This window comes from Sorex fumeus, unplaced genomic scaffold (assembly GCF_029834395.1).
Source record: "Sorex fumeus unplaced genomic scaffold, SorFum_2.1 ptg000099l, whole genome shotgun sequence".
NCBI classification, from domain to species: domain Eukaryota; kingdom Metazoa; phylum Chordata; class Mammalia; order Eulipotyphla; family Soricidae; genus Sorex; species Sorex fumeus.
The window spans coordinates 8,616,907-8,637,473 of NW_026606156.1; the positions used below are offsets into that span (position 1 = coordinate 8,616,907).

Sequence of the window (20,567 nt, forward strand, 5' to 3'; positions counted from 1 at the left end):
ACCAAAGAAATTCAAAAGATCATCAGAGACTACTTTGAAAGTCTGTATGCCATGAAACAAGAGAACCTAGAAGAAATCGGTAAATTCCTGTACTCCTATAATCCCTCAAGGCTGAACCAAGAGGATATGGAATACAGACCTATTACTATCAAGGAAATTGAAACTGTAATTAAAAGTCTTCCCCAAAACAAAAGCCCAGGTCCAGATGGATTCACTAGTGAATTCTTCCAAACATTTAAAGAGGACCTATTGCCAGTTCTCTTCAAGCTTTTCCAGGGAATTGAGGAAACAGAAACACTCCCAAATAGTTTCTATGAGGCAAGTATCACCTTAATACCAAAAGCAAACAGAGACACTACACACACACAAAAAGAAAATTACAGGCTGATATCCCTGATGAATCCGGATGTGAAGATCCTCAACAAAATATTAGCAAACAGAATCCAGCAACTCATCAAAAAGATCATACACCACGACCAAGTAGGATTCACCCTGGGGATGCAAGGATGGTTTAACATTCGGAAGTCAATCAACATAATCCATCATACCAATAAAGGAAAAGATAAAAACCATATGATCGTAGAATAGATGCAGAGAAAGCATTTGACAAGATCCAGCACCTGTTTATGATGAAAACTCTCACCAAAATGGGTACTGAAAGAACTTTCCTCAATATAGTCAAAGCCATCTACCACAAGCCTATGGCAAGCATTATCCTCAATGGGGAAAAACTAAGAGCCTTCCCTCTAAGATCAGGGACAGGACAAGGATGCCCACTTTCACCACTTCTATTCAATATAGTACTGGAAGTACTTGCAATAGCAGTTAGGAAAGAAAAAGATATTAAGGGCATCCAGATAAAAAAGGAAATAATCAAGCTCTCACTATTTGCAGATGATTTGATACTATATTTAGAGAACCCTAAAACCTCTACCAAGAAGCTCCTAGAAACAATAGACTTGTATAGTGAAGTCACAGGCTATAAAATCAATGCCCCAAAGTCCATGGCTTTCCTATATGCAAAAAATGAGAGAAAAGAAAGCAATATAAATAAAGGAATCCTGTTCACAATCATGCCTCAGAAAATCAAATACCTCGAAATCAGCTTAACTAAGGAGGTAAAGGACCTGTACAAAGAAAACTACAAAACACTAATTCAAGAAATAAAAGAGGACATGAGGAAATGTAAAAACATCCCCTGCTCATAGATTGGGAAAATTAACACTGTTAAAATGGCAATATTCCCAAAGCATTATACAGATTCATTGTGATCCCTATAAAGATACCCATGAAATTCTTCGAAGAAATGGATCAAACACTCCTGACATTCATATGAACAACAAACCCCCATGAATAGCTGAAGCAATTCTTGGGAAAAAGAAGATGGAGGCATCACCTTCCCCAACCTCAAAGCGGTAATACTACAAAAGTAAAGTAAAGGCCCTCCCGTTGATCATCGATTTGCTCGAGCGGGCCCAGTAACGTCTCCATTGGAGACTTTATTGTTACTGTGTCTGGCATATGGAATACTCTCGGTAGCTTGCCGGGCTCTCCGAGAGGGGCGGAGGAATCGAACTCGGGTCGGCCATGTTGGCTGCGTGCAAGGCAAATGCCCTACCCGCTGTGCTACAAAGCGGTACTAATTAACAACAGTATGGTACTGGAACAAAGGAAGAGCTGCAGACCAATGGAACAGGGTTGAAAATCCCTACGCACACCCTCAAACATATGATCATCTAATCTTTGATAAAAGAGCAAGAAATGTGAAGTGGAGCAAGGAAAGCCTCTTTAACAAATAGTGCTGGCAAAACTGGACAGCTACATGCAAAAAAAAAAAGGGTTCAGACCTCTACCCCTCTACCTAACACCATGCACAAAAGTCAGATCAAAATGGATTAAAGAACTCAATATCAGACCAGAATCCATAAGGTACATTGAAGAAAAGATTGGCAAAACCCTCCATGACACTGAAGCTAAAGGTATCTTCAAAGATGAAACTCCACTGACCAAGCAAGTGGAAACAGAGATAAACAACTGGGACTATCTTAAACTAAAAAGTTTCTGTACCTCAAAAGAAACAGTGACCAGAATACAAAGACAGTCTTCATAATGGGAACGGATATTCACCCAATACCCATATGATAAGGGGTTAATAATCAAGGATATATAAGGCCCTGGTTGAATTCTACAAGAAGAAAACATCCAATCCCATCAGAAAATGGGCGATGAAATGAACAAAACTTTCTCAAACAAGAAATTCAAATGGCCAAAAGGCATATGAAAAAATACTCTTCATCACTAATTACCAGGGAGATGCAGATCAAAACAACAATGAGACATCATCTCATACCACAGAGACTGGCCCACATCCACAAGAACAAAAGCAACCATTGTTGGCGTGGATGTGGCGAGAAAGGGATCCTCCTTCACTGTTGGTGGGAATGCCGACTGGTTCAGCCCTTTTGGAAAACAATATGGACATTTTTAAAAAAATTAGAATTGAGCTCCCATTTGACCCAGCAATACCACTTCTGGGAATATATCCTGAAGATGCAAAAAAGTACAGTAGAAATGATATCTGCACTTGTATGTTTATTGCAATATTATTTACAATAGCCAGCATAAGCAAAAAACCTGAGTGCCCGAGAACAGAAGACTGGTTAAAGAAACCCTGGTACATCTACACAATGGAATACTATGCAGCTGTTAGAAAAGATGAAGTCATGAAATTTGCATATAGGTGGATCGACATGGAGAGTATCATGTTAAGTGAAATGAGTCAGAAAGAGAGAGACAGACAGAATGACTGCACTCATTTGTGGAATATAAAGTAACATAATGGGAGATGTGTGCTGAAAGTAGACTATAGACTAAACATGATGGCCACTTACTCCCTGTATTGCAAACCATAAAACCCAGAAGAAGAGAGAGAGGGATAAAGGGGAGTGTGACTGCCTTGGAGGCAAAGGGGAGATGGGGTGGGGGTGGTGGGGCGAGGCATGATGGGAACACTGGTGGCGGAGAATGGGCACTAGTGGAGGGATGGGTACTTGACCATTGTATGTATGACTGAAACGTAATCATGAAAGTGTGTAAGTCTATAAACAAAACAAAACAAAAATTTTAAAAAGATGGGGCTGGAGAGATAGCACAGCGGGTAGGGCATTTGCCTTACATGCGGCCAACCCGGGTTTGATTCCCAGCATCCCATAGGGTCCCCTGAGCACCACCAAGGGTAACTCCTGAATGTAGAGCCAGGAGTAACCACTGTGCATCGCTGGGCGTGACCCAAAAAAGCAAAAAAAAATTGTGTTAAAATATTAATTGTGAAATAATTTCCATTAGTGAAAAATAAAACATTGGTGGGAAAAATAAAAAGACACATCTTCTCTGGGACTGGAGTGCTAGTACAGTGGATAGGGCATTTGCCTTGCATGTGTGTGACCTGGGTTCAAACCCTGGCATCCCATATGGTCTCCTGAACATCACCAAGAGTAATTTCTGAGTATAAAGGCAGGAGTAATCCCTGTGCATTGCTTGGTGTGCCCCCACCCCAAACTAAAAAAAAATTTTTTTAAAGTGTTCTTGCCAATGCCAAACAGAATTTACCTTTTATTGGTTACACATGTAGATAACTCAGTGACTAAAAAAGGAAAGAAATGATAGATCTCAAGCTACTTTCACTACCAAAGGATAGATTATTATCAAGTAATATTTTCTAATAATAGAAAACTTAGTAGGTTTTACTAAGTTTGTTACATGACACTAACATGAAAGTATGGTTTCCGGAAAAAATTAAAATGCATTTTCTTATTAAGATTATAATATCTCAACAAAGGACTGTTAAGTGATGGTATTTTGTCCATGGCTTGTTGTGATAATAATCTCAGTGCAAATCTCACCATGAATGATCATTTTTCCACAGGGAAAATAAAAATTCATCTATTTACTCATCATTTTTCAAATTTTATAGTAAATGTCCAAAGAGTAGCTTGTGCTATGTCATACATCAGTGTGACTCGTGGTGACCATGCAGCACTTGGGAGAGTTGTATGTCATATATGACATGGGTCAGATCCAGCTCTCAGAATCTAAAGTACAGTGAAAGGAACACATGAACTGTCTCCCCATCATTTGATCAGAACTATATCAGTGAGCTCTTTCCACATATTAGTGTTTATATTTTTTCCAATTACTGAACTCATTTGCAAAGTGAAACTTTTTAGCTCCTATCATCATATCACACATTAAGGAGAATTTGTGATAAATTTTAATGTCTTAAAAAAATCACAAGCCACATACACTATCGGGTTATAATGCTTCAGCAACAAAACTAGATAGAAATTACCGAAAAGGTGGCCCTTACCTGTGGGTTTTTCTTGAAACCAGTAACCTTTAACCTATGAAACCACACATTAGTAATAACTATAGACATTTACAGCCATGCAGATAGTCTAGAAAGGAATAAGGACGTACAGAAACTCCTGTTTGGCTGTGCTTGTAGGAGACGTAGGAAAGTCCTCCAACCTACAGACGAAGGTCGAGGGAGTAGAACAGAAGAGAAGGAGTGAGCATTCAGGTACAGACTGTTAACAACATGCTCAGATAAGGAAAAGCTTTTATTTCCACTTTTAAAATGTTTCATCAAAGACCCTTTTCAGCTACTTTTTTAGATTTACATTTTCTCTTAAAGAAATCAGGAAAGTGAAGCAAAAGAATGCAGGAAGTCTTAGTATTTCAAGTCTTTGAAAGTAATAACTTGGGGCTAGAGCAATAGCACAGCGGGTAGGGCGTTCGCCTTGCACGCGGCCAACCTGGGTTCGATTCCCAGCATCCCATATGGTCCCCTGAGCATTGCCAGGGGTAATTCCTGAGTGCAGAGCCAGGAGTAACCCCTGTGTATTGCCAGGTGTGACCCAAAAAGCCAAAAAAACACAAAAACAAAACAAAACAAAACTGAAAGTAGTAACTTACTTTTCAAACCAAACATAAGGGATTTGTATTTGGTTTTTAAGGGCAAGTACATAACACTTCACATACTTTATGAGTACTATATTTTCCAAGTTTAAAGGCTGTCTGAAGCCCTTCTCCAACAGACAATGGGGATAAGAAGTCCTAGAGAGTACGATGCAAAGAACACAGCCAAATATCAGCTCCTCTCAGAGAGGTTAAAGGAACTGGGGCTTTCAGTTCACAGCTGACAAAGCAGCCTGGAGTCAGAGCCCCTGGTGACTTTGTGCACAAGTGAGGTGGAAAAGGCAGCAGTTATCACTAAGCACTATGGGTAGACTTGGATCTTTCAGCCTCTCAAATGGCTGTTCTGTAAAATGGTTTAAATCAAACTACCTTAATTCACAGCATATCTGTGAGGAGGAAATGAAATAAAGTCATAAAAGGCCAGTCATTAATATCTTCAGCTAGTCATTAATATCTACATAATAGCACCTTCAACTACACTAATTGAACTGAAAAGATCCCTCTCAAATTACTGAAGTTAATAAGAGTCTTTTCTGAAAACACTGCTTAGGAAATGTGATTTGAACAAATTTTGGCAATTGTGATGAAATATTCTCTCATTGGTTCTAGACTTTCAAGTTTAAACTTCCCCATCAAGATTTAAATATTCATTTCAGGATGTGTTCCCTAAAACAGTTATCATATTATCCATTTTTAAAAATATTATGATATTTTAAATATAATTTTTGAGCCTGGGCTGGGGAGATAGCACAGCGGTAGGGCGTTTGCCTTACAAGCGGCCAACATGGCCAACCCGAGTTCGATTCCTCTGCCCCTCTCAGAGAGCCCGGCAAGCTACTGAGAGTAACTCACCCGCACAGCAGAGCCTGGCAAGCCACCCGTGATGTATTCGATATGCCAAACACAGTAACAACAAGTCTCATGATGGAGACGTTACTGGGCCCGCTCGAGTAAATCGATGAACAACAGGAGGACCGTGACCTTATGACCTAATTTTTGAGCCTAAATTTAAGACTAGTATTTAAGTTTTACAATGCTAAATAAAATCATCTGCTTAGGGGCCAGAGCCATAGTTCAGCTAGTAGAGTGCTTGCTTTGCAAGCAAGGGACCCAGATCTGATCTGCAGCATCCCATATGGTCCCTCAATGCTAGGGGTGATCCCAGAGTATAGACTTAGGAGAAAGCCCTCCCTGATATTTTGAGTATGGATGCTTTGGAGGATGGCATTAAGATGGCAATAAGACCTTACAATTTTACAAAAGAAAATTCCTAAATTACCACAAACATCATTTAGGTTATGGCATAAAACTGCTTCAAAGAAAGGAAGTTAGGAATGAACATTCTACTGCCAAGTGTATGAACAAAGTCAATGGCAAAAATCTATCGATGACATATTAGTGAGCTGTATACTCACTCCCAAGTACACAAACATTCAATGGTTAAAACTACTGACAGAAGTTAGTGTTCTGAATATCATGTTAAAAAGGTAATCATTATCCGCAATTCTGAAGAGATACAAGAATAGAACAAAGAAAAAAGAGCAAAGAGTCAAAAGAAAAGCACTATGTTATGGTAAACTGTACCAAAGCTACACAAAAGACTAACCCAAATCATTAGAAAAATCACTGAGGTTTTATTGTTAAAGTCTTTAAATGCAAAAATGACAAAAGAAAGTTCTAAAACCCAATGTGAAGATAGTAGTGGTCAATGATAGAAACATAAAGAAGCTATTTCTATTCTTTGGGTATAATTACAGTTGATTATATGAATTATATGGTTCATTAATATGTATTAGTGAACATTTTGCCTCTCCTATGTGTTCAACTAAAATTACAGTTTATTTTTCTTATTATACAATCATACAATGTACTGGAAGTACATTTTTGGTGGGGTGGAGTGGGATGGAGGCTAGCTAAAGTAAACTGACTTTAGAAGGGCAAAGATATTTTTACTGAAAAAAGATTCACTGGAGATATTCTAGGGATAGAATTCCAGTATCAGGGAATTTAAAGTATATAAATTTTAAAACTCATCAGGTATGGTGGGATTCAACCAATGAATTTTAAGTTTCCTATAAATGATACCAAACAAGTTTAAAGAAACAGTAAACCTGGATACTCACTGTATATTTGGTGTGATCCCTTCAAGCAGCACAATGTTAACTCCACCAATGTGGGCAGTGGCACAAGTCTCTGTCATCTTTTGATGTAAAACATCTTAAATGTGAGAAAAAAACAGGAATTTTGGAAATAAGAAAACTGCACCTCATAATAAAGTTGCACTGCATCCATAATATATTCAGTGACATTTTTAAACTACAGTAAAAATTGTTAAACTGTTTTGAAACTACTCAAAAAATTTTTCTACTTTAAAAATTTTTATTTGTAGAGATCAACACTGGGTTGAAGTTAGCCAGATGATGGTTGCAAAAAGCCCCTCATGCATCAAGGAGCCTGGTGGTATGGAAAGCTCAGAAGCAAGAGGAGATAGGGCCTTGACCCTCTCAGAGAAGAGGCCTCCCCTCACAAGAAGACCACACCTTTCATCTTCTCCTTCAGAGTGAAACTTCCGTGGATCCTTTTCAGTTCAGACTCCATGGTGAGTCCCCCAATGTCTGCTTCCAGGTGTGTGCGGTTCACCATGCCAATGCCAAACACTATCAGAGTGACATGCTGAGGGTCTGCAGTTACCAAGCTGCGCTTTCTCTGTGTCTTAGTCAAACTGTTACTATCTTGCTCATTCTCAAAAATCACTTTACATGTTGGCTCTGTAGGGCTTCGAACACCTGTGAGAAGCAGTGGAAACATGGGGGTTTAGATACAAGGGCAGTGAAACATAAGGGCATCCCAAACTTCATCTTGCTTTCTTCCCTTCACAGTCCAAACTGGCCCTTTCCTTCCTTTTCTTCTTCCTATCACTGTGAGCTTTAGTGTTTCAACATTTCCCCTGGTTCCCTTGACAGCTGGAGAGCCAGAGTTTGCTATGGAAAGCATCAAAGGGTGAAAATCACTGATAGAAGCCTGGTTGCCACGATAATTCCTTCTTTTTGGGCAACCGCCTAATTTTCTCTGCAGGTTAATGATCCACTTATAATACTAAGGCAGTTTAATCTTTTTTTTTTTTAAGTACGATTGCTATTTTAAAGAAAATTTTTAAATAAAAAATATCCATTACCTGCTGGTCCAAACGTCTCTGAAGATTTCTCCAATATTCCTGTTGGATCAGAGATAAGTGAGTAAAAGTTGAGCAGTTTGTACATGTTCTGCCAGCACTCGGCTGAAGGTTCACTTTGCTCTGACACCGTAATAGAATCAGAGTCATCCATGTGGATAGTCATGTGGTCCACCACGTCTTTGGAACCTTTCCTAGACACTTTCGAAGTTCTTCTTTCAGGTCTTCCTGAAGAATTTCTGTTCCGAGATTCCTTTTTGTTATTTTCATTGTTAGCCCGTTTGTTCTTTGCATTATTTACTCTATTGCCACCATTAAGGCTCCCTCTAGAGCTGCGACTGAAGTCGGAAGAGCGGAAGTCACGGTGTTTCCTGGTTTTGAAGGTAGGTGTAGGGGAAGCTGATCCAGCTGTGTATCTGCTGAGTTTAATGTCTGTCTGAGTGGCTTTGATGTCATCTATCATTGTACTGAACTGATGAATGAGACGGACCAAAGCCATATCTACATGCTGGCTTATTGACTGGCAGGAAATAGTGAAGTTGCAGTGAAAGGTATTATAATAGCGCTTGTTGAGATCATGAAAAGAAAAGGCATTGGTCGAGTTCTGAGGGGTGCATACTGACTTCTCCATCACTACAGCACTAATGCTAAAGGTCTCCAACATCAATGCAGGTTTGAACTCCAGGGGAGGGAGATTCACATGGCCTTGTCTAAAATTGTGAAAACAGAAGGAAATGATAAGTTTTTCATTCCTTTTTTGCCAGAACCACATAATCTTTATTAGTTTACTAACAAATGTCTCTAACACGAAATATGTTACAAACAACTTAGATAATTTCAGGTTGGAGATGAAGCTGAAATTCCTTTTCACTGGGTTATCCCTTTATAAATTGGAAGCTGGCCTTAAGTTATCCTTCCTGATCTTACTCCATATGTTCATAACTGCAGTTAAGTTAAAAAATATAATTCTCCTTGCAAAAGGAATGGGGTAGCTTGCCCAGTGGCTGTGCCTGAGCAGATGTTATCCTGGTCACTGTCCCCATCTATCAGGGACAGGCCAGCACACACTTGTATTCACTTCACGGTCAGTCATGCCTGTGATTGTGCTACTTCTTGGTAACAAGCCCAAATGATGAGTCACAGAAGGGGATAATCAAACGAGAGAACTAGACAGAGAGCTTGAAAATGCAGCAAAGCAGAAAAGTGGTAATACTGATGTGAAATTAAATAGGCATGGGTTTTAGAAGAAAGAGCTGCCTTGAGAATATTGACTTATCATGGTTCTATAAACTCTTGATAATATAGTCAGAGAAAGTAAATGAGGCACAGAGAAAAGAGGTTCTAGCACAAAAGGGGATAACCCAGAGGATGTCATGCTGGCAAAGACCTTCAGAATCATGCTGGCAAAGACCTTCAGAATCAAAAGAGCTCATGAAGACACTTTCTAATCTTGGACAGGTAAAAGGGTGAAACGTTGGAAACCAAAGGGGTCCACAGAACAAAGCAGGACATGTGGTCAAGACACAGAAAAAAATAACCATTCAAGATGGTAACCACAAGCAGACTGAAAAGACAGGCCTGTTCAAGGTGCTGTGAGAAGTCTTCAAGAAATCCTCCATGTTTGTAATATGTTGACTTACAATGTTCAAGACAGTAGTTTTAACTATATATTTCATTTCTCCATATAATAGTATTTCTCCTTATAATAGTAAGGGTCTCAGCGTATTTAATGTTTTGACAAACATTTTCAAGGCCAAAAAATTAAGTAACTCCCACTCAACTCAGTGATGGCTGAGGTCACCGAGAGTGCTTTCTTCCATTTAAGGTCTTTGCTCAGTGGTAAGCGACTGAAAAGCAAAGAGAGGTTAGTTTTAAATAGAAAATGCAGCTTCCATGTTCCTGCATCAATAAAATGTCTTTGATATTTAAACTTGAAACTAAATTTAACTAAATTATATTTTACATATGGTATGATTTTTCCAAAGCTGATTTTATTAAGTCAATTAAAATTTTAAATAGAAAATTCCAAACGGAAAAATATCTTACTATACATTGGACAAGTACACATTTTACTTCTAATTTACTCCTGTGCAAAAAGCACAAACTGAATGAAACCAAGAATAAATAGCAAACTTCATTATAAATGCTGTCTGGGTCTGTATTCCACTACTCCTATAAATGTCACGAAAGATTAGTCACATCTTATTAGTAGGCCAACTACTTCCTACATGAGCAGGAAAAGAAACAAGAACTTTGGGGGGGATTTTGGTCTTTGCCCCAGTGGCCCGTCTTGTCAATTCGTGCCTTTGTTCCCACAGGCATGCCCACAAGACTCCTGTTCCAGGCCCAGTCAAAACTATCACCTGCTAGTAACTTCAGAAAGACCATGAGGAATAGATTCTAAGTAAAACATGTAAACTACAACCCACACCCACAGAATCCAACTTCTGCAACAGTAAACAAATTCTAAGTGTATATACCATCATAAATACTTCAGCTGACCCCACCTGGGACAAAAACAGGCCCCAAAATAGGCTTGAGCATGATTAAATGATATTATTTTACCAGTATAATAAAATTAACAGTTTAATAGGAAAATACGCTTAGCACTTCTGTTAAATAAAACTATTTTCTCATTAATATATTAAAGTTATCTCCTCATTAGCATTAGAAGAAAGTAAGTTAAACAAACAGGCATTATAAACTTTGTGTAAAATTTTATACAACAATCACAAAGCAAGGCACCTTCTTGCCCTTTTGCCTTTCCTCTCTTTGGCTGTATCTGAATCCACAATGTCTGCTCTGAGGCAGTCCAGAGTCCCTGAGAATGAGAGGTGCTCTCCAAAGTACATTCGGTAGCTGAGAGGCATGGCATCTTGGGATTGGATTCCTGTGTGACTCAGCAGAGGCTTGAAAACAACCTGAAAAACAGAATTCATTCTCCTCAGAGTCCCATTAAGCTCTTCACTATGGATTTTTCTTACCCTACCTAGACACCAGCAGCTGAAGACCTCCCAAACTCAGCCACAACCATGCTTAAGACCACTTTCCAAAAGCTCAGACAAGCCTCATGCATGAACGAACTGGCAGAGGAACCCAGGTGTGTGGGACCCGGGGCTGAGATCTCCAAACCTGATCGGATTGGGACTGGGCTTCCTCCACCCAGATCCCCCATCTTCCAGTAGCTAGACACTTATATCTACTACCTGCCCGCAGCGCCATGTAATTCCATCAACGGCCAAGATCCAGAGATCCTGGAAGTTTCTGGAACTCCTGGAACTCTCTGGAACCAAGCTCCTGGAAGTGCATGGCAGCATTTGTGGCTGCACGACCTCTTATTTTCTAGTTCTTGCTCTCAGAGAACCTGAGAGGCTACCGAGAGTATGCTGCCCACATAGCAGAGTCTGGCAAGCTCCCCGTGGCGTATTCGATATGCCAAAACCCAATGACAATGATGGGTCTCATTCCCCTGACCCTGAAAGAGCCTCCAATGTGGCACTTGCTAAAATCTCAGGGCTAGGGCGAATGGAGATGTTAGTCGTGCCTGCTCCAGGAAATCAATGAACAATGGGATGACAGTGATACAGTGGCACTTACAATTACATGGTGTGAAAAAAAAAGGTTTTACATGACTAATAAAGCTCAAATTTTACTTGAAAATACATTTTTGAGTAGGTATTTCATGTTACTCATCTTCAAATTAAACAAAAGGACAAATACTCCTTTAATCTAGAACCTGAGTGTTTTGAGTGTTCAAGAAAAAATTAAATTAGTTAAATATTTCTACTCTTGCCTTGAAAGAGGTTTGTATATCTACCATGTCTCCATAAAAAACCTGGGACATCAATAGGTTAACAAAACCATCTATAAATACATCTCATGATACTTTAGTGCATTACCTCTTTTGCATGAAGATTTTGAGAAGACAATCAATAAAAAGCTTTTCATCACTCTCCAATGCCAAATACTGCTGAAAGGGTGATACTTAGTAGGGACTAGACAGGCTCACCTGAGCATCTGCAAGCTGAACTGCAGGAAACCCTCGGTTGGCTTCTTCGACGCCTGCCTCACCATCCTGACTCGTGCTGTGCTGAGAATGTGTCCCATCCAGAGTGTTCTGGTCACTAGACAAGACGGTGTTGAAATCAGAGGCTGAGGGTATCGTGGGAAGATTGGGTGCAACACCTAACAGAGGAAACAGTCAAGAAAAATTACAATCCTGGGAAATGAAAACACATGAAGTTTACTACAAAGTAAATTTGTGTGAAGTTTGCATTACAGTGTACTGTCAGGCAACTTAATTTAGGAAAGAAAAAGAGCATTTTTGGATTAATTTACAGACATGATGGGTGCAAGAATGACAGTAGAGTGGCTAGGGCACTTGTCTTGCACACAGCCAACTTGGGTTCAATCTCCAGTACCATATAGGGTCCTGAGCCCCCCTCACCCCCGGAGGTGATCCTTGAGTACAGAGCAAGGTGTAATAATCCCAGAGCACAACTAAGGGTGCCCCACTCCCCGCCCCCCCAAAAAACTATAGATATATGAGCAAGAAATGAAAATAAACCGAAATTTCAGAAAATATCAGTCACCCTCATCCATGAAGTGTGTACTAGAGTTAAGTCAGTTTTTTTGAAGCAGGTTATTCCCTCTATTTTTCACTCAAGACAGAGGGTATAATAATTTCTTATATACAAGAATGCCATCCCAATGCTGGACCAAGATGGAAGACTACCTTTTCCTTGTCCAATTTCACCCCAGACAGAGGACACGGAAAAAGGAGCAAGGTTGGAGGAGGTATTCCCACTTTCTCCCTCTCTGAGAATGTAAAAGTCAAAGAATAGCCCCAGATGGGACCTGAAAGTCTGTGGAAGCACCTCCCTCCCAAAATCAGCTCCAGTTCCAAAGTGGCCCACACATCAGTAAGAAAATGAACAGAGAAGGAGTCACAGAACCATTGATTTTCATAATTTTGTACTTTCTGTCTAAAGAGAAATTGTCAGCAAAACAAATAGCTATTATGCAAATTAATCAGTTGCTTCAGTAACCAGGATCAAAAGCTACTCCACAAATATTTTGAATGTATTTTTACATGAATATAAACGGTATAAAGCAAAAAACAAAACAAAACAAAACAAAAACTACGAAAGCCTAATAACAGGAAGGAGGCTGCTGCCCTGGCATTACCAAACTTACTTACTTGTGATTAACCAAACATATGCCTGTGTTCCCCATCTTGAGAGAGAAAACTGAGTTTGATCCTTCTTGATACATCTTAATATTTTAATAAGTAGTGACTGGGCTGGAGCAATAGCACAGCGGATAGAGTGTTTGCCTTGCACGCGGCCAACCGGGCCATCCCGTGATTCCTCCATCCCTCTCAGTGAGCCCAGCAAGCTACCGAGACTATCTCACCCACCCGGCAGAGCCTGGCAAGCTCCCCATGGCATATTTGATATGCCAAACACAATAACAAGTCTCACAGTGGCGATGTTACTGGGCCCGTTCGAGCAAATCGATGAACAATGGGAGGACAGTGCTACAGTGCTACTGTAGTGACTATAAAAAAAAGGGACGCAAGCCATATCTCAGAGTCACGGAGAGTAAACTGAAACAATTTCTATCTTGTAGGTGGTGATGTTGTGACTGTACCCTTTTTTTTTTTTTACATTTCAGGAATTTTGACTCTTCCACCAGCCACAATGGATGACATCTGCCACCCTTCAAAGAACACTGGGCATGCTGCCTGACCCTCCAGGAACACAGAAACTGGCTGCCACCCCACTGCTATATCAGAGATGGTCTACCAACATCAGGATGTACTGAGCTCAGTGACATGGCGCAGCACAGTGTAAGGTTTGTACCACCCTCTGAAAAGTGAACAGGCTCTAGTTACAGGTCACCTTTAGACTCATAAAACATGTGATGACAATACCTGTGGGCAGGCTACTGTGCCCTGATTTTGTGACTGGAGACTCTGGCACCGTGCTGCTGCCTCGATTGCCCACAGCATGGGACATCCAGTTATAGAAGCTCAGAGATGATGGCTCAGACAGTAAAGGGTGCTCAGACAGCATATCAGTGGCCATTGTATGTCCTGAAAACAAAGTTTAAATGAGGACTGTATCATTTAATACACGATGGAGCAGAAAATGTGATGAATTTATTTTTGAAAAGCCATGTTAAAATAGATTCCTTTTTTGCTGATGATTTCAAATACACTGTGTGATGTTGATATCTAGAATATTTTCAATAGTAAATAATAATTATTGTATTAAGTAACTTATTTGATTTTAATGGGCATTCATTTTGAGCTGGTCTCGACAGGATCCCATAGCAAACCTAAGTTATTAATAATGTTAAAGAGAATCTAAAAATGCAAACTAGGGGCAGGGAAGACAGGTCCAGTAGTAGAGCACATGTGTACCAAGTTTATAAAGCCTCGAGTTCAATCCCCAACACTGCTAGGTATAGTCCTGGTGGCCCTAACACATGAACACCCAACATCTCTGGGTACAAGCACTGAAATATAAAATCCATAGCTGGGTCTGTGCATCAACAGAAGTGGACCTAAGTCCCCTGAACTACTGGGTATAGTCCCTATTTAAACAAAGAAATAAATCAAAGAGCAGAACACAACAAGGTACAAACCTGAAATAGTGGCTTTCCAAAAACCATTTTTTCAAAGATAAGATGTAAAGAAAAAATGAGTTATAGAACAAAATCTACAATTAGATCCAGGTACCATTTGTATATCCCAACTCTCCCTAGGAAGTGAGTGTGTAGCTGTCTGCTTGAGGGAATACCTGTCCTTGTCAGTGAGCTGCTTTTTATGGCTGCTCCACTGCGTTGCGGAGTGCCTTCCAGAAGGTTGTGCAGGCTGGGGAAGCTGCCCGTCAAGTAGCTGAGAAGACTCTCCTTCCGTGGACTCTCCTTCACTGGTACCCCTGAACTGCGTCCCACATGTACTGGAGAATCGGTGGCTGTGTCACCACTGGTGTAGCTCAGAGAGTGGTATGGGTGAACGCCCTACAGGAAGACAGCACACTCAACATCAGCTCCCTAACAGACAAGTCTCACTTTAAACAACTAATTCACCCCTTTGGAAGTCTAAAACATCTGGCGGCAAAACGGACCCTGAGGGGCTGGAGCCATAGCACAGCAGGTAGGGTGTTTGCCTTGCACGTGGCCAATCGGGCGACCCGAGTTCGATTCTCCGCCCCTCTTGGTGAGCCTGGCAAGCTACTGAGAGTATCTCGCCCACACAGCAAAGCCTGCCCCGTGACATATTTGATATGCCAAACACAGTAACAACAAGTCTCACAATGTTATTGGGCCCGCTCGAGCAAATCAATGAACAACAGGAGGACAGTGACAGTGATGGATTCTGAGCATTTATGTAAGTCTACACCAGTATTTTTCAAAAGAAGTTAAAATATCTCATTATTTATTCACTGTCACTGTCCTCCTGTTGTTCATCGATTTGCTCGAGTGGGCCCAGTAATGTCTCCATTAGAGACTTTGTTGTTACTGTGTTTGGCATATCGAATACATCACGGGTAGCTTGCCAGGCTCTGCCATGCGTGCACAATACTCTCGGTAGCTTGCCGGGCTCTCCAAGAGGGGCGGAGGAATCGAACTCGGGTCAGCCATGTTGGCTGCGTGCAAGGCAAACGCCCTACCACGGTGCTATTGCTCCAGCCCACTTACCTGGCAGGGGAGATACCATGATCACATTATTATTTGCCTAAAAATTAAAATAATCTGAGCACTAAAAACCACAAAAATAAATTATTTACAGCAATAACAACTTAGTACCGCGCGCTAACTAATTGCGCCACTGGAGCTCCAGTGGTGATATGCCAAACACAGTAACAAAAAGTCTCAAAATGGAGACCTTACTGGGCCCGCTGGAGCAAAATCGATGAACAACAGGAGGACAGGACAGCTGAGTGCAAATAACAACTTAAGTGTGAAACCACTGTCCTACGTACCTTTCATGTGTTCCTCCATTCTTTTTTATAACCATCTTACAAAGGATACAACTGTTGGAACTGAGTCCCCAAAGGGCTCATCCACCCTGTGCTTAAAAGTTTGTTTCATTTCAAAGCAAACAGACTGAAACCAAGATAGTCAGTTCCTGAGTTGGCAGGTAGTCCATCTCTTTGCTACCAATGATCTTACCAAGTACTGGTTAAGTTTCTCAAAGCCATTGTACAATCTAATTCAAACTGTGTACTGACTAGGCCCTGCTAAAGTGCTAAAAAGCTTCCTGCTAAAACTATTACAAAATCATAAACATTTTCAATTCTTTCAACATCTTTTTTTTTTGGCTTTTTGGGTCACACCCGGCGGATGCACAGGGGTTACTCCTGGCTCTGCACTCAGGAATCACCCCTGGCAGTGCTCAGGGGACCATACGGGATGCTGGGAATCGAACCCGGGTTGGCCACGTGCAAGGCCAACACCCTATCCGCTGTGCTATCACTCCAGGCCCCTCAACATCTTATTTTATTGCATACTATTTTCAATATTTTTTAAGACAGTCGTAAAGAAAGTTTGGTTAAATGCTTTATTTTTTTAAATTTCAACATTTTATTTTTTTCTTTTTATTCATTTATTTAAATTGAATCAACGTGGATTATGAAATTACAACTACATGACATTCAGCCATATAAAATTAAATATTTGTATATAATAGAGTTGTATTGGCACTATTTCCCTGTAAATAGACTAAATGCTTACCTCTGTGATTACACTGGTAGAAAGCATAACCCTGATGTTGTGAAAAATAAAATTTTGGAAACAAAATTGTGCTTATTATGAGTGCATTATGCAGAACTATATAAAGCAGAAAATTTTTTTCTTTTTGCTTTAAATTTATTTATTGAATCACTGTGAGAAAAGTTACAGAGCTTTCTGGTTTAAGTCTTGGTCATACAATGAATAAACACCCATTCCTTCACCAGTGCATATTTTCCACCACCAAGAACCCCAATATACCCCCCATCCCACCTCTCCCGATGCCCGTGAGGCAGATGAATTCCACTTAACTCTCTCTCTCTACTTTGATTACATTCATTATTTTGACAAAAGATGCACCATTATTATTTGGAATTTTTCCCCAACAATCAGATTGGCTGAAAAGGCATCATGAAATAATTTATTTCCTATTGCTCGTTATGAAGACCATACGATGTCGCGGTCAAATGATTTTGTATTTCTGGTATTTTAATAACTAAGTCTGGAGGGATTTCTGCCAAAAGCTGCATAGTTCCGAGATTGGTTTGTGTGTGCCTCTGGGGCCATGGCCATGCCGGAGAGCCGCTCATAGGGGACAACTCTCAGCCTTGGTGGGGTGGGTGGGAAGGACATGCCGGTTCGGCCCCCCTCCCCCCCAATCCCATGAGGCTGCAGCTGCCCCCCTCACCACCAGCTCATACCTAGCTGTCCAATAATCTCTGAGGCAGCGGCCACTGTGCTGCAGGGGGGCGGGGGGGGGGGGGGAAGGCAGAAGAGACAGACACCATTTCCCTCCCGCAGGCTGGGGCGGGGGCACAGCACCATAGTTCAATGCATAGACCATTCACACTTTTTCAGAAAGCTGCTGGGCTCCGAATTAGGTCTGTGTGCCTTTGGGGCCATGGCTGTGCCAGAGTGCTGCTTGTGGGGGGGAACTCTCGACCTTGGCGGGGCGGGAAGGACGTACTGGTTCTGCCCCCCATCCCATGAGGCTGCAGTTGCCCCCTCATCACCAGCTCATACCTGGCTGTCCAATAAGCTCTGAGGTGGCGGCCACTGTGCTGTGTGTATGTGTGTGTGTGTGGGGGGGGGGGGGGGGTGGGGGAGGCGGAAGAGAGACCCTTTCCCTCCCGAAAGCTGCTGGGCTCCGAATTAGGTCCGTGTGCCTCTGGGGCCATGGCCGTGCCGGAGAGCTGCTCGTGGGGAGCAACCCTCGGCCTCAGAGGTGCGGGAAGCTAAGTGCTTTATTCTGAGCCACAGCCAGAGGTTCTCAGGAATTAACGCCTGGCTCTGTGTTCAGGGATCACTCATCAGAGTGCTCAGGACTCCTGGCCTGTTTTCCCTAGCCTTGGATATTAGTCTCATTAGTCTCAATTTTGTTTTTATATCCCACAAATGAATGCAGTCATCCTATATCTGTTCCTCTCCTTTTGATTCATTTCACTCAGCATGATGCTCTCCATGTCCACCCATCTATAAGCAAATTTCATGCTGCATTTTTCCTAATGGCAGCATAGTATTAAACTGTACAGATGTACAACAGTTTCTTTATCCAGTTGTCTGGTTAGGAGGACTGGTCAATGGTTGGAAGCTTGCCACAAGTGTGTGTGTTGGGTGCAAAGGGTAGTTAAGATAGAGAAGGGACCGGTATGTCAATAATAGTTGAAAATGATCACTCTGGACAGAAACTGAGTGTTGAAAAATAAAGGAATATACTTGATAACCTTTCACTACCTGTACTGCAAACCATAATGTCTAAAAATAAAGTGAGGCGGGGGGGAAGGAGGGAGAGAGAAGAAAAGTGTCTACCATAGAGGCAGGGGGTATGGAGGAGAGGGGTCAGGAGAGGAACTGGGGACATAAGCATTGGGAAATGTACACTGGTGAAGGGAACTGGTGTTGGAACATTATATGATTGAAAAACAATCATGGACAACTTTATGAGATGCAGTTAAAAAAATAATTAAAAAAAAAGAGTGCTCAGGGAACCATAAACGATGGCAGAGATCACACCAGGATTGGCCATGTTGTAAAGCAAGTGTCTCCAGCCGTGGAAAATTGGTAATCTGTACTTGGTATCAATTACTGACTCATGATAAAATCATAGAAAGCACTACAAGTGATTCATTTCAACATAATTAACACTAGTTAATTTCAACATTAAAATGCTCTTTGAGACACACAAAAGAATCTCCAAACTGAGCAGCTCGCTGCAGAGATGCCTCCGGACTTAAAGCCAGGTCAGCTTCACCGGGGTGCCTCAAACGGGAGCAGGCATCGTTTCTCCACCTGCCCACCAAGAACCCCAGCAGCTGCCAGCTTCCAGAACCCAATGAGAAGTGAGGGTACACGGGTTCAGTCCTCAAGAGATAGACGATAAGCCGGTCCTTCTCAGGCTCCTGTGCCCACTGGACCCTGGAGTCACGTCCATAAACTGCCTTGGGCTGCTATTTAGGGATGGGTGTTCGATCATTGTATGACTGAAACTCAAAACTTTGTAACTGTATCTCACAGCCATTTAAGCTCCTTAACGACCATGACCTAGAGATACACAAAAGAATCTCTGAACCAAGCAGCTTGCTGCAGAGATTTCTCCAGACCCTAATTACCTAAAATTTTAGAATTCCAGGAGCGTGCAGCCTTATCATGTGCTATTCACAACAAGTAATACAAAAGAGAATATGGGGGAGACTGTCTGCCATAGAGGCAGGGGGAAGAGAGGCATGGGGGGGATATTGGGGACACTGGTGGTGGAAAGATGTGCACTGGTGGAGGGATGAGTGTTCCATCATTGTATGACTGAAACTCAAAACTTTGTAACTGTATCTCACAGTGATTTAATAAAAATTAAAAAAATGCTCTTTGAGTAGGTTGGATACATAATATTTAAATGTCAGATAATAAAAGTTTAGGACGTGCCGGAGAGAGAGCTCAAAGGCTTTGAGCGTGCCTGGTTTGCATTTGGGAGGACTTGGTTCAATTGCCAGCACCATATGGTTCCCTGGAAAACAACAGGAGTGATATCCAAGAACTGAGTTTGGGGTAGTCCCTGAGTTCTACTGGGCATAGCCCAAACACAAAAATAATGAATCAAAAAATGAAAATGAGATAAAAATGTAGGCCTTCCCTGTGAGCCTCACAACTGAGCACAAATAAGCAGAATACGTTACCTTAATCTTCAATGCAGAGTCACTGTGAGTGTGAGTCTTAGAAAGTTTCCTCATTATCTCTGCACCGGTAACAGGTCCAGAGCCCCCAGGAGGGGGTCGGCTGGCTGTCCCTTCCAGCAGCATGGTGTGCTCACTCACTGTGGCTGAAACAGGTCAAAGGGCAAATAAATCAGAGAATATTTACTCTAAAGATATCAACTCCAGTGTTGCATGACTACACTCAGATTTACACATTCCTGGACACACGGTGGAATCTTTTATAATATTCACTTTCTTCCTTTTCTCCCCTAACATCAATCTCTTCACAGTATCAGGAAAGAAACAAAGTGAGTCCCACTTACCTATAACTAAATTCCTGAAAACTACAAGTTTTAAACTTTAAACAAATGTGTGTCACACAATACATAAAGAATGCTGTTTGTACTGTGTGGATTAGAAGTTTATTTCACAAAACAAACTTAAAAAGTGAAGTCAGTGTAGGGATTCCAACATCAGTAGCACCTTAA

The 20,567-nt window shown here is 41.3% G+C and overlaps 1 protein-coding gene across 3 annotated transcripts in view; it reads right to left on the minus strand.

Annotated features, from left to right (window-relative positions):
* The window catches only part of BLTP1 (bridge-like lipid transfer protein family member 1), a 191,387-nt gene that overhangs the window by 61,031 nt on the left and 109,789 nt on the right, over nt 1–20,567 (minus strand). For 2 of the 3 annotated variants that reach the window (XM_056134547.1, XM_056134545.1), the window contains exons 42-50: nt 20,062–20,204; nt 14,956–15,178; nt 14,085–14,246; nt 12,159–12,334; nt 10,895–11,070; nt 8,153–8,859; nt 7,518–7,763; nt 7,101–7,194; nt 4,477–4,527 (exon numbers count right to left, since the gene is read on the minus strand). In XM_056134547.1, coding sequence (XP_055990522.1) covers nt 4,477–4,527; nt 7,101–7,194; nt 7,518–7,763; nt 8,153–8,859; nt 10,895–11,070; nt 12,159–12,334; nt 14,085–14,246; nt 14,956–15,178; nt 20,062–20,204 — 1,978 coding nt within the window. Of the gene's footprint in view, nt 1–4,476; nt 4,528–7,100; nt 7,195–7,517; nt 7,764–8,152; nt 8,860–9,930; nt 9,997–10,894; nt 11,071–12,158; nt 12,335–14,084; nt 14,247–14,955; nt 15,179–20,061; nt 20,205–20,567 lie in introns of all 3 variants that reach the window. The other variant, XM_056134546.1, reaches the window with a different exon arrangement.